Source organism: Cibotium barometz, chromosome 11 (genome assembly GCF_041138505.1).
Source record: "Cibotium barometz isolate CiBa-2024 chromosome 11, ASM4113850v1, whole genome shotgun sequence".
Taxonomy (NCBI): domain Eukaryota; kingdom Viridiplantae; phylum Streptophyta; class Polypodiopsida; order Cyatheales; family Cibotiaceae; genus Cibotium; species Cibotium barometz.
In genome coordinates, this window is record NC_141056.1 from 50,806,008 (window position 1) to 50,821,273 (window position 15,266).

A 15,266-nucleotide genomic window follows, 5' to 3' on the forward strand; every position below is an offset into this window, starting at 1 on the left:
TGATTGAGCAAGCGAGCAGAGACTCTATTGTTGCTTTGTTGATTTCCACAAAGCATTCGACACTGCCATGGGACCGGCTCCTACAGAGATTGCTGACTCTTGGGGTGCCTTCAGATATGATTTGGGGGATCATTGCTTGAGAGGGTGACGGAACGAGCCACATGCCCAGGTGGTTTGTCAGAGGAGATACATAGCACTATGGGGGTGAGCTGGCCACTCTTCCCGACACTCTTTGGCCTGTACATAGATGAGGTCATGGACTTCATAGACAGAGGAGGAGGGAGTGGTACATCACTCCCAGGGGTTTTAGTCACTTTATTACTCTATGCGGATGACGTCATTCTGATATCTGACTCGCATGAGGGACTGCAGTGCCACATGGATGCCTTAGATGATTTTTGTACACAGAGAGGCCTTTCAGTGAACCTTGGGAAAACCAAGGTTATGATCTTTCACACTTCCAGATGGGTTATGAAAGATACAATGATCACATATAGAGATAGCCAGGTGGAGGTGACAGAATCATATGTATACTTGGGTATTACCTTCACTAGTAATGGGAGCCATTTCTCCATGAGACAGGCATCACAAGACAGGCTCACCCAAGGTTATGCTGCCCTTGCATTAATGGAGCAACAGTGTCATCAGGCTCGCTTCCAAAAGCCTTGCACCAAAGGATGGCTATTTGACACCTTTCAATATCATGCGGGATTGGCAATTTCACTGATGATACTGAGAGGTATATTAACCAGTTTTTCTTTCCATGATACTCAGGACATGGACTTGTTGTATACAGATTTGTCTCATAGGCCAATCTGGCCTTCCGTAGACATTAATATATCTTTTCTTTCTTTCTTTCTTTCTTTTCTCTCCCTTCCATAATCCATCATCCCTAAACCTGACAATCCCGCATGGGATCATTTCACCATATGTTTTTATGTTCTTAGTATTCCATGACAAGTTTCCATGGACAGTTTTGTATCACCCCAGTGAGATAGCTATATTTATGTTTTCATTCTGCTTTACTTTCCATTCCATGATGAGATATGCCATGGACATTATTGTACCACTTTGGTCTCATAGGCCCATTGGGTCTTTAGTAAACGCTTAATATCTCTCTCTCTTCATTCTGCTTTACTTTCCATTCCATGATGAGATATGCCATGGACATTATTGTACCACTTTGGTCTCATAGGCCCATTGGGTCTTTAGTAAACGCTTAAACGCCTCTAACAACACTAGATGATACGAGGAAGAAAAAAATCCAATTTCGCCCCCATATTATCAAACAATGCCCTCCAAAATAAACTGGTGGTCTTGGGATCTTGATCACCAACGATAGACTCGGGCATTCCATGATGTTTGAATACCTGTGCCAAAAAAAATCCTTGCCATGTGGTCTGCCTTGATGGTCTAATGAGCTTGCTTACTAAACAGGTCCACAATGGAGAAAAAGTTCGCCCACCTCATCTGCTTCTCGGAAAGCTTAGTTTAGGTCAAAAAATATCTCAAACTTTGATGATCCGTCTTCACCATGAAATCAGTCCCAAGCAAATAATGCTTCCATAAAGTAAGAGCATGAATCATGGCTAGAAGTTCTTTCTCATAAACTTGCAAGTGTTTCTCGCCATGTTGCAACCTTCGGCTCTCAAAGGCAACCACATGCCCTTCTTGTTGTAAAACTGCCCCTATACGATCCCCACTTACATCGCATTCCACCACAAAAGGTTTCACTAGGTCTGGAATGACCAATACCGGTCCAGGGTGGCCGAAACATACGCACTTCCCACTGGTTTTGCTTGTCAAGGTCATAGAGGAACTACCCTTTCTTGTCCTTATCAAAAATGAACATAAGTTTGAAATTTTGTTGGCATATTGTAGGACTAGTTGCGCGTTTTGACACGCCCCCCTGCACTCATCTTCGAGTCTCTCAAGGTAATGGGACAGTAGAAACCGTCGCTTAAGATCCAAGATGAATTCATCCCACACATAAGTTTCTATACTGAATCTGGTGTGGGCATGAGTTCACTAAGTCCACCATGGGATGGCCTCGCCTTCTAAATATCAACTAGCCAAGATCAACTCTGTAAATATAACTCTTCTTATAATAGCAACAAAATAAGCTTCGAATTGATGAAGCCAAGTATAAGAACCGTGGGGTCAGTTTACCATTATACTTATTGAAGTTCATCCTCTCAAGAGGATGACTCGAGGAAGAAGGGGTGTCACTCTTGAGTCTAAAGCCGCAAGAAATCTTTCGTGCCGACGTACTCCATGCGTCGTCTAGCGTCTTCTTGTGTGGTAGCATCTCACGATCTTCCATCAATTCAATCTCCAATGATCGCATATGCAACTTAAGTGGCAAACTCAGCTACAATAGTAACCCTCCTCGAGGGTTACCCGGAAGAGAATCTGCTATCGGGTTTTGGGAAAGAGGGGGAGAGAGTGGAGTACATCTACGCCTTCTGCTCTTCCAACTTGGTGTTCTGGTTTGCAAGTGCTCCCATCCTAGTCTAAAACATCTCGTGCACACTCATGTCTACCGTTCCCGAAGGACTACCTCGTGCTCCTTGTGCCGGCTTTCTTTGTTCTCTCTCTTCGTCGAAGTTTGCCATAGAGAGAATAGTTGTCACGTGTACCCTACACTGGGGTACACAGTGACACACTGGCATGATCATTAGTGCAACATTTTGTACAAAAGTATCTTTTTATAGGAATATTTGTCATGCGGCGTGACCCCATTGTGAGCCCTCAACCCAAGGACAATCAGGCATGAGCTACGTAGGTCAGTCTCCAAGCCTTAGAGGTCAGTCAAGAGTCAGTCCTCTTAACCCACTTGGAGAATTCATCAAATAAGTGCATGTAGAAGCCAGCCTTAGCATTAGGCCATGCATTAGCAGGCATTCAGATGCATTAGGGCCAGCCCACAAGAGGCAATATGCAGGCCATAGGGGACCAAAGGTAGCCAGTCGGCAGCCTATAGGTACCTCGTCTGCAGTCGGCCAGCATGGCAGAGGCCTGTGGGGCACCCAAAACCAATCGCAGCATTTAATGCTGTTACAGGCAAACTGGCTGACAGCTTCTGCTGACCAACCAGAAGCCTAGAGGCATATAAACGCAGCGCTTCATTCCTCATTCAATCATTCAGTATTTCAGCAAAGTACAGCAGCAGTTCAGCATCCAATCATCTCCAAGCAAACAGTAGTGAAGATCTTCTTCAGCATTCAGCCACCATATGTGCAGTCCTCCAGCTATCTAGACTTGCATCAGTGGCCCGAAGAGTCTTCAGCAGTGCCTTAGAGTTGGTGGATACTCAGCCGACGTATGGTCTTCCTCGTCCTTGCGTTGGGCATTCATATCGCTTGTTTTCTCAAGCATTGTACAGCATCCTCCAAAGAAAGGCCTTCAGTGAGTATTTGGGACCCAATAAGGTGTCATCTACTTCACTCTCTCATTCTCTAATCTCTCTACTCTTGTGAATTTGGATGCTAAAGATTCTCACCACATAAAGGTATAAAGAAGGCCCTGTTGTGCGTTACCACAATCAACCTCAGTGCATGTAACATTGGTATCAAAGAATCAGGTTGGTGACCCAACTCGGCTACCTAAAGAAGTGAGAGCATCCGGTGGATGGTAATACTGAAGTCTCGAAAAAACACACAGGCCTCCACCATGTCGGGAGAGAAATCACATCAAGAAGAAAGCTAGCAACAAGTTATGGAGGCACAAAGCTTCCAACGTGCACACCAGCAGAAAGTACCCTTCCGCCAAGCACAGAAGAGCTCTTGAGAATAAAGATGGAGCAAATAAATCCTCTGAAGATGTAGCTTGCCGCCGCAGAAAAACAGAAGCCCAAAAAAGGCATCTCAAATCTGGCACAAATACTCTTCACTATGGAGGAACCAAGAAGAAAAGACAAAGATAGACGTGAAGAAGTAAGAAGAAAAGCAAAAGAACAAAAAGAACAAAGACGTGCGAAAGAAAAACGAGATAAGGAAGCCACACACAAATATGAGGAAGACCGCGCCGTCGAGAAGCCGCCGACCAAGGGTTTCAGCAAAGACTCAACTGGGAGGCTGTGCAAAGCATCACCAAACGATGGCACATATTCTAGCATCCCTCCCCCAGACGGCTCCGAATACCTTGTCCTCCATCGCCCCTACCACCACCGTCATAAGAACCTCTCCAACTTTTAGTAAGTATGATAGTAAATGTGATCATGCTACTGTTACTTAATTTATTCATCAATTTGAAGCACATTTTCCATTAGCTAGAATTACACATCCACAAGATAAAGTCCATGTGACAGCACCCCAACTCACTACGGAAGCTATTACTTGGTGGCAGCATTGGTCACAATTTCACACAGTCCCCATCATAGGCCAATTCCAATTTGATTGGACTACCTTCGTGGCTGACCTCAAAGCCTGTTTTCTTCCACCACAGTACATGACCAAGCTTGAGGACGAGTTTTACACACTCACTCAGGGTGGTTTCCCTATTTTGACCTATTCCAACAAGGTCATCACAATGGCCCAGCAATTGGGCATATCGGAAGGAGATAAACTCGAGCATTTCATTCGAGGTTTAGACACTAACATTAGGTACCGAGTTAGGAATTTTGAGCCTCAGACTTATACACAGGCACTAACCCTCGCTCAGAATCAGGAACTGATACTGAACGAAGATAAGCCCAAGCAGGTACAATCTACCCCTAAGCCCCAATAGCAGTCATCTACCCAGGGTAAGGGGGCTCAAAACAGCAAAGCCAAAAGGACCAAAAGAATTCAGTTTTTGCTCGCTTTGAATTCAGTGCCACCAGTGGTATTTGATGATAAGCAAGAGGGTGAGGCTTAGGGATAGACAAAGGCTCTCATCTATGCCTATGGCACTACAAGAACACAGCAATTCATTGTCCTCTTTGACATGAGCAATTCTGAGGATGCCATCTCTCTGCAATTAGCAAACAAGATGCATTGTACCTTGGTTCCTTACCATCTAGATGTGGACAGGTTTACTCCTGGTCTACGTACACACATTTCTCATAAAGCTCAGCAGTTTGAGTTTGAGGTTCAAAGGGCAACATTCCAACTCGATTTCATTGTCTCCCCTCATTTAGGGTGTGACATGATCCTCGAGATCCAGTGGTTTAGACAATATGCACCCATTCTAGATTGGAGGCAGGACACTTTTACTATCGTTGAAGGTTTTCCTGAGCCCATCATGATTCGCAGGGACCAAAGTATTCCTGGTATTCCACTCATTTCCAACATTCAAGCCCAACAAGCCATCAGAAAAGGAGCAAAGTGTTCATTACTATATGTCAACTCTCAGTCTAATGCGTTCAGATCGCACCCGAAGTGGAGCAACGGAGGGCTGGTCTTTTGTCTCAATACAACAACATCATGTTGCTAGACGACCTCCCACCCAGTAGACCTGAGGACCCATCGCATAGAGTTGGTTCCTGGTTCAAAGCCCTAGCAAGTTCCCCTACCGCCTTTCCAAGGCATTGGAGAGCAAGCTAGAGCAACAGTTAGCCCAACTACTCCGGTCTAGACTTATCTGACTAGCATCGTACCCTTTTGCCGCTCCCATTCTATTTGTCCAAAAGAAGGATAAGTCTCCACGCTTATGTGTGGATTACAGGGCGCTCAATAAGCTAACAATTAAAAATAGATTCCCCATGCCCAGAATAGAGTACATCCTAGAACGACTCAATGGTGCAAAAAATTTCTCTAAGATCGTAAGAGTGGCTACCATTAGGTTCGGATCTTTGAGACAGACATTCCAAAAACCGCCTTCAAGACCAAGCGCAGCCACTATGAATTTGTGGTGATGCCCTTTGGTCTCACCAACGCACCACCAACATTCAACAAAATGATGTCTCGTGATTTTTGAGATTTCATTGGCAAATGCATCTTCATCTTTTAGATGACACCCTTATCTTCTGAGGGATTGCAGAGGAGCATGAGCGAGATGTGGCACAGATTTTGCAACTCTTGCAGGACAATGAGTTGTTTATCAATGCCAGAAGAGTGAGTTTGGAATACTGGAAATCCATTACCTAGGATACATCTTCAGTTCATCCGGTATGTAGAGTGTCCTTTCACACTTGATATCCAAGGGAAAAAACCACATGGGAAAAAGTGCCCCTGGTTAAGCCCTGTTCACACATAGCACTACCATAAGTGAGCATATGCCTACAAATCCCCCCTGTAGTGGAAGTGTGAATCTGTACAAGATAGCAGATCACTCTCTGTATGAGAGTTAAGCCCAAAGCTTTGCGGAAAGCTTCAAACTTTTCTCGAGGTGAAGCCTTTGTGAATAGATCTGCAACATTATCCTCTGTAGGACAGTAAGATAAACTGATCTCCCCTCCATGTAACCTCTCTCTGACATAGTGATAATGAATCTCAATGTGCTTGGTACGTGCATGAAATACTGGATTTCGTGCCACGGCCATAGCACTCCGGCTATCAGTGAGAATGGTGGTGGGTGTCTGCTGACACTCACGAAGATCAGCCAATAATCTCCTCAACCATACACAATCTACTGTAGCTGTGAAGACTGCCATGTACTCAGCCTCACAAGTAGATGTGGCAACAGTGGGTTGCTTTTTGCTCAACCAAGATATGCATGAACTGCCAAGAAAAAAACAATTCCCCATTAGTGGATTGCCTGGTATCATAATCACCAGCCCAATCTGAATCACTGTATGCATAAAGCTGCAAGCTGCCCCCCTGGGATAGAACAAACCAAGATCCAGGGTACCCTGAAGATAACGAAAAATGCATTTGACTGCTTGCCAATGCTTTGTGCCTGGACTGTGCATGAATTTGCTCAACAAAGACACCCCAAAAGATATGTCTGGCCTCGTGTTACACAAGTAAATGAGACATACCACTGCCATGCTATAAATGCCAGCCTCAAAAGGCTCTCCAATATCATGCATAGTAAGACGTACACCTAGTTCTATTGGAGTAGAAATGGGCTTACATTCATCCATGTGAAACCTTTTTAGCAAACTTTTTATGTACTTAGTTTGCTACATAACAATGCCATCATCTGTATGCATAAACTGTATGCCAAGATAGTAGTGTAAAGGTCCCAAATCTGACATATCAAATTCAGTTTTCAAATCAGCTTTGAAATCTAAAATTTGTGCTTTGCTAGTACCTGTAATGAGCATGTCATCTACATACAAGATGACTATGAGAATATCGGCACCGGTTTTCTCACATACAATGTGCTTTCAGCTGGACTATTCACATAACCTTGGCTGGTAAGATGAGCATGTATTTTATCATACCAAGCTCCTGGAGCTTGCTTTAACCCATACAATGCTTTGTGTAACCTGCATACTTTATGTTCCTCACCAGGAACTACAAAACCAATGGGCTGATTTACATATACTTCCTCCTGTAAATTCCCATTTAAGAATGCAGTTTTGATGTCCAATTGATGCACTTTCCATTCTTTATGTGCAGCCAATGCAATCACTGATCTTATTGTGGTCGTTCTCGAAGTAGGAGCAAAAGTCTCCTCATAATCTATTCCCTTTTTCTGGGAGTAGCCTTTAGCCACAAGTCTTGCTTTGTGCCTGTCAATAGTATCATCAGACTTCCTTTTGACTTTGTTCACCCACTTTGTTCCAATGACATGCTTGCCTTTAGGCAATTCCACAAGATCCCAAGTATTGTTCTTCATGATAGAAGAGATTTCAGCTTGCATAGCTTGCACCCAATGCTCATTCTCATGTGCTCCTTCATAAGAAGAAGGCTCTTCTGAATCAAAGAGACCACCCATGGCTAATGCAAACTCCCCACGATGTATATTCAATGCATGGCTGGAACTAGCCCTTGTTCTACCTGGGAGTGGAGCTGCAAGTTTGCTTTCTTGCAAAGTTTTCAACAACCATCTTGGCACTGACTTGGCTGTGTCTATGGCTGTTTGCTCTTCCCTGACAAGATCTTCCACTTCTTCCATAGAAGGGGACTTAATGGCGGGCTGTTCCACATGTTCTACATGAGGATTTTCTTATGTAGGGGCTGGCTGATCTAAATCCCCCCTAATTGCAATGGGTAATAGTCCATCAAACATGTCCTGTATGCCTGTATCATTACTTTTATACAAGCTGTACATGGGCTGTTCTAAATTTTCAGCAAATACCACATCTCTACTGACAAAAATCCTTCGTGTTGTTGGATTATAAAGACGGTATCCTTTGCTCTCATTGCTGTAGCCCACAAAAATGCATTTCATTGCTTTGTCATCTAGCTTTGTTCGGAGTTGTTCTGGCACATGTGCATATGCCAAACACCCAAATGTACGCATATAATCCACTGTTGGCTTTCGGCTATACCAAGCCTCAAATGGTGTTATGGTTTTCAAAGCTTTTGTTGGACACTTGTTCAACACATGAGTTGCACACATTATAGCTTCCATCCAAAAATTGTGAGGCAACTTTTGTGCTTTCACCATGAATCTTGCCATCTCCATGAGAGATCTATTTTTCCTCTCAGCTACACCATTCTGCTACAGTGTATATGGCACAGTACATTGGTGTTTGATGCCCTTTTGAAGCATATAATCCTTGAATGCATTTGACATGTATTCTCCACCTCTATCTGAGCGGAGTGTTTGGACTTTACATCCACACATATTTCAGCCATTGCTACAAAGTGTCGAAAGCATGCAAACACCTCTGCTTTCGCTTTCAAAGGGTAAACCCAAGCAAACCTGGAGTAGTCATCAATGAATGTGTGAGCTATAATTTACTTTCAACTCTAACAGCTCCATCTTTGGGGAATGGTTTTCGTTGCATCTTTCCCAAAATACACCCCTCACATACATGTCTTGGTGGAGACTCAAGAGGCTGGCATATTATCAACCATATGATGCTTCTGCAAAAGCATCAAACTCCGAAACTTTACATGCCCAAAACGAGCATGCCATAGCTCTGCATCATGCATAGCAAGAGTGTGGGCAGCCACTGTATTTGCATCATAAGTACGCTTGTCATAGCTGTCTAGCTTATACAAGCCTTTGTATCGTGTTCCAGAAGTCACTATTTCATAACCCTTTGATGGGTCTTTTACCAAACACTTCCCATCTTCAAATTCAACCTTTAAACCTTGGTCGTTTATGGCTGAAACGGAGAGCAGATTTTTCTTTATGCATGGAACATACAATACATTTTTCATACATATATTGGCACCATTGGCTGCAATAAGTATGACATTGCCAATTCCCTTTACTGGATATGTGGTATGATCTGCACATGATACAGTGCGGCCATTTGAAGCATAAACCAAGTACTGAAATACATCTTTGCATGAAGTGATGTGGCTCGAAGCACCACTATCAAAATACCATGATACATCCTATCTGTCAGATGCAATGCAAGACATATCATTATCTGAAGCACTTGGTGTGTCACTAGTGCATGTGACCAAAAAAGTGTACTCTTCGTGAATTACATTAGCTGATTGCTGTGCTTTGTCATCATAAGAGTGTGCTACTGCATTGCCTGCTTCTTTCCTTTTCTCTTTTGCAATCCGCTTCCTACATTCACTGATGTAGTGTCCAGGCTTATGGCAGTAGTGACATTTGCCCTTCTTTTTGGGCTTGTTTGCATCCCCTTTGTCAGACTTTTCACCACCAAAAGAGGGCTGTCCATAACCAGCCTTGCTAGACTGTTGTCCCCCATGCTTAAAGCTCTTTACTTTACCCTTGTCCTTGGTTGTAAATGCCTCGTCTCCACCACGGTTGCTCGATAAGTTTGCTCTTCCTGCAAGAGTAAACCCACTAGCTCTTCAAAAGTGACGGGATCACCACCTCCTCTCATAGAGAGGTTGAGAGAGGTGTGAAAGCCCAAGTAGGAAGGTGGTAAAGAATGAAGAGTGTTGGTGACCAGCTGTCTGTCTGGGATAACCTCATCAATGTTGAGCAATTATTCCTGCAAATCTTTCACTTTGGTGAGATGGTCTGCCATGGAATCACCCTCATCCATAGAAAGAAGATCCAATTGCCTCTTCAAGTAGGCAACTATTGCCTCGTCGCGTACCTGATACATTGTTACCAATGTGTCCCATGCAAGCTTCGATGTCTTGCAAGAACGAATGTGCGGAATAATAGTCATTTTCACTGAAAGGGCTATCAATGACATGGCCTGTGCATCCCTAGAGTCCCATCTCTTCTACTCTTGTGTGGGAGCAGGTTCTACTTCAAGAGCTCTTTGAGCACCTCCCGTAGCTAGCTGTATGGTAAGTGGGCGTGTGTCATCACCACACACGATGCCCAAAGCCCTTTGGCTACCAGCAAATTACGGATCATGAAACTCCAGAGGGAGTAGTTAGATCCATCCAACTTGTCCTCCTGGGTGAGCACACCAAATACATCTGTAGCATTTTGAGCCATGTCAACAAAATATACCTGCAAGCAAACCAAGCACCAATGTGCACTGCCAGGCAACCAAATGTCCTATGCAAATGTTTGACTGCAAACTAAAGCAAGTGTTAACCTGCACCAAATTGTCCAATTACACACAATGTGTATACATATGCGACAAATCACAGCTGTAATGCCCAATTACATGCTCCAATCTGAAAAGCCCCAATTTTTATGCACTCCAATCGCTTCATGTGCAGTTACTTGGCCAATTTTCACAAAAGCCCCAAATTTCTGCTACTGCAGAAGGCTCAATTTGCTGATTTTGACCTCAATTTGAAAAATCCCCAAATTGCAAGCAAAGCAACGTGTCCAATTTTTCAATTTGGCCTCAAATTGAGAAATCCCCCAAATTGCCTAAACCCTGAACCACCTGCAATTTTCAAATTTTCTTGGCAATCCCCCAAAACTTGTTGAATCTAGAGCAGAGTGCCTGCAAAGTTTTTCCCCCTTTCATATGTTTATTTATTTTGAATATTTAAGTTTCTTGGAGTACAGGTACCTGCACGTGGAGGGACAGTACGGATGTGCAGGTGGACGAATTGCAGGCGAGAAGCACATGCGTAGGGCGTCGGAGGCGAAAATGGGCGAGAGTCGTGTGCTGGGCACGTGCACCGCCATTGGGCTCTGGGCAACGGAGCAGTGGCGGCCGGAATGGCACATCGACAGACGGCGGCGGACTGGAGGCGCTGTTGGGCGGCCGCGGTCCTAGCTGCACTAGCACCGCCGCCGCACGGGAGGCTGCTGTCTGCACTAGTGCCACTGGCCAGGAGGCGCTGAGGGGCGACGGCGGTGCTGGCTGCAGTAGTGCCGCCGGCCGGACTGGGCGGAAGGGGCAAACAGCTCCGTCGACGGAAGGTCGCAAGTGACGGACGAACTAGCTCCATCGACGGATATCTGCAGGCGACGGACGAAATTTCGCAGTTTTGGACGGAAACTCACAATTTGCTGCAGATTTTAGGAATAGAACTCCAAAGGCAGCCCCCAGCTCTAATACCAATTGTTGGTGTTGGACTCACACACTCACACACACAAACCTACACATTAGGGTTAGGTGCAGGATGGAGAAGCTCACACACAGAAATGAGAGAGAGAGAGAGAGAGAGAGAGAGAGAGAGAGAGCCAAAAGTGTGGTAGCCACAAAATACAAGTCAACCCTTGCATGTTTGTCACATCCATATAATATAGAAGTACAAAATATTATATGTGTTCTACCGGCTAACTTAGCTAGTTGTGCTTTATATAAGAACAGGCTTTTTACCATTTAATTCATTCATCATTTTGCTCAAGTGTTGGATCATTGTTGGTTTCTCCAAGTCCCTCCTCTACTTCCGCTTGCCGTTGATTAATGAAGATGATTAAGACAAGAGAAAAGAGAGAGTTGGTGTCAAGGTTTACTTTGTATTATGGTACAAAAAGGTGACATAAATGTCTTTACATCTTCTAGGCCCTTGGTCTACCCAATAGGGTGACCTTTGGCCTTCTACATGCTTCTACTGACTTCTATGCTACTTCAAAAAGGTTATGATCTATGCAAATGATGACTTCTACTTATATATAGCAAGAAGGTGCAAGTCGGTCCATACTAGGCCTGCTGTGGACAGGAATATTACATAAAACGCTCTTTAAATGCTGTGCTTAGGTCCTTGCTTGCCGCATCTGCTGGCCGATTGATTAGCAACTGGCCAACTACTTGCCTGGGCCTCATGTGGCTGCCGACTCCTGTATGAGAGCCTTTGTAGCTGCCGATTGGGTAGCCATGCCCTCCAAGATTTTTATGATGCTGTCCTAAACACAGATTATGCTGAAATATGCTGAGATTATGCCATGGCACAGCTGTGCACGTGACAAAGCTAGAACAAGTAATCAACAAGAGAATCTTTCCACAAATCCAACCTTTCGCACTCCAAGAAGCTAGGACCTCTACCCTATCCAAGTAGTCACTGCACACAGATGCCAAAAATGAAAAAATTTGCAAGTTCCCTAGGCTCTGATACCAAATGTGGTAGGCTGTGTCTAATGTGCAAGTGACTAATAGAGAAGATAGAGAACAACGAAATAGAGAGATACATGCACAAGTAAACTCTTGTATATTTATGTTGCAACACAAGTTGGGCAAAATATGAGCACAATAAAGAACCTTTTTTGATGCATTTTTGGGGTCATAAAATGCTTGAACCCGACTTGCTATCACTTTCCTATATAAGGGCATGTCAGGGGTCCTTCTTAGGCATTCAAATAAAGAGTTTCCCAAGCCAAAACCCAAGGGCTAGAAAGATCTAAGATCCAAGATCATCATTGTGCATCATAGCTTTTTTTGCAAGATATAAAGGGGTTACATCTCTCTTCTCTGTCTTGCTCAAATTTGGTTAGCGTTAATTTCATCTGCTTAGCATTAATCTATGTTTAAATTTTTCCACAGCGTAACTTGTGTGACAAACCTTTTTGACAGCCATGAACCTTTTGGTATGCCTCAATACATATGCGTGCATGCATGCATCAATAGGATCAAAGTTCAGATCCAAGAAACATTGTGCATATGATCATCTTGTGCATTATACAGTAGATTAGGGCTACATCTCTTATCTCTCGCTTCGCCTGTGTGTTTGCTAGATTACTCGGATTCGTGGTAATCTGCCACTCACTTTGGCCCCTTGTGATATTGGTTGCAACATTCTACATATTCTAAGAATATCAGCTCGGATATCACAAAATGTAAGCAAATTAATGAACAACTACCATACATTTTCATATTAGTAATAATTGACTAAATCAGATTACAGCTCCTCAAGGACCTTACACGTGCTTCATGCGTGATCAGGAACATACTAGAACTTATAGAGTTAGATGAAAATGATCCAGTTGAGCTGAAATAAATTACAATAAACTAAAGAAATAAACTACAATAAACTAATGACTGTAATAGACTTTACAAAGATGAACTAAATCCTTTACCTTCTCTGTTTGTACTTTTGCAACAACATCAATTGGATCCGCTGAAAACTCGGATCCATCGCCACCAGCTGCATAAGCAGCACAAACTAGTGCCCTGCATGGTCAAGAAATTCAACTGAAGTCGTACACTCACCCACCAAAAATGCCCCTATGACATGAATGGCTCAAAACCAATGCTGAGCATCTGATCAAGTTCTAACCTTAGACCTTTACATTAATCATTCTTTTATTAGGACGGCTTCAGAAGGGAGAGCCCCATCCGGACACGCAAGTGCGTCAGGCAGCACCTTGATACCGCCCTCTCTCCGGATGAGCCATCTCTCCCAAGATACAGCAGCTTTTATCAGAAAAATGGTTGCTTGGCGGGAAGTTATGAAGGGGCCCATACTCAGACTCTTTAGAAGGAACCAACCACTTCTTTCAACGCAATGTAACACTCTACAATTCGGATTCAGTCATGGTGCAAACTCACAAAAACCCTTGCATCAACTTCTTTGGATACATAGTTGAAGGACTCAGTTAAAGATGTTTAAGCCCTGCACAATCTTGAGTCAAGCAAGCAAAGAAGCTCCTTCAACGCAATCCACACAAAACCCACCCAAAATGAAGCATCAAGTTGATCCACACAAAAAGATTAATCCACACTGAGAGCGCCCACAATACGACGCACCCAAGGTTTGGCATTTTTTTAATAACTAAACAGAAGGCCAGAAAATGTACATACAGAGGGCGAACCGATTGAAGTTGCCGATGGAGGTAGTGACGGCAGGCGATGGTGAGGGGGGAGCGGACATGCAGGAGCTGGCCCTGCAGGGTAAGGTGTGAATACGAGGGGAAAGTTGAAGGAGGGGACGGGTGGGCGTTAGAAGCGGAAAGGAGAGCAGTGGGCGCTATGGCAGCTGCTGCGGCTGCCATCGCCATTGCTATTTCTGTCTCCCTGTCTGTGTCTGTGTCTGTGTCTCGTTACCAGATTTTGAGCTTGTTGGTTGTTGCTATTGAATATATATCGTGTAAGCCTGTTGGAGCTTGTGGTGTTTGTTGGAATCGTAGGAGCCTGTTAAAAGTGGTGGTACGCATTGATAGACCTTTCCTCTCACTGTTACCCACTGGCAGCAGCCATACTACTTGGTCAAAATCCTCGTGTGCCCATTGCATTCCTGGGTCGCACAAGCAACAAACGATGGGCGCTATAGTGCCCTTGCAAGACTATCAAGTTTCCCCCGCCTCCCCCCCCCCCCTCCATGGGTGAGATCTCTCATAGACACTGGATGGGTGAGATCTCTCATAGTTAGACACTGGAGATGTTGACAACTATCTTTTAGGCTGGCTTTATTTGGTTGAGGAAGAGGGAGTGGGGGGAGGTGTTGATCTCAGAAGTAAGGGGCCTTTTCCCATAGCCCATTGAACTGGGCCATGTAGATTTGACAGCGTTTATTGCTAAAAGTTTGTCCTCATTCCGTGAGCTTGTTGCCTCATCATGCAACCGTATTTGGCTAGGTTTGAAAAGAAATTGTTATCAATGCTGGTTTGGCACAGTTAGCAAAAGGGAAGGCAAAGATTGAGAGACGGTATAGACGGCACCATTATTCTTGGCAAATTGTGTCGTGGTGGGAAAGCTCATGTAATCTATCATGGGGGCAGTGGAGATGTTTGACTTTTGTTGACAAGGTCCTCCGGACGAGTCCCCATTGCTTCGGTATCACAACTTTGTCAAGAAACTGGATTGGCATACAGACATAACCTTTAATGCTCATTGAGAGGGGCAATCTTCGTGGCCCTTCAACCGTGGACAAAATCCAAACCCCATACTCATCCCATCGAAAGAGGTTGTTAATATGTAAACACCCTACCTAATGTGGCCC

At 44.2% G+C, this 15,266-nt stretch overlaps 1 protein-coding gene across 1 annotated transcript in view; it reads right to left on the reverse strand.

Annotated features, from left to right (window-relative positions):
* LOC147634298 (NAD(P)-binding Rossmann-fold superfamily protein) overlaps window positions 1-14,648 on the reverse strand; it is a 29,744-nt gene extending 15,096 nt beyond the window's left edge. Inside the window, exons 1-2 of the mRNA XM_086805440.1 lie at window positions 14,129-14,648; window positions 13,405-13,498 (exon numbers count right to left, since the gene is read on the reverse strand). Of these exons, the coding sequence (XP_086661566.1) occupies window positions 13,405-13,498; window positions 14,129-14,325 (291 nt within the window). The 5' untranslated portion in view covers window positions 14,326-14,648. The remainder of the gene's footprint in view (window positions 1-13,404; window positions 13,499-14,128) is intronic.
* Between the last annotated feature and the right edge of the window lie 618 nt (window positions 14,649-15,266).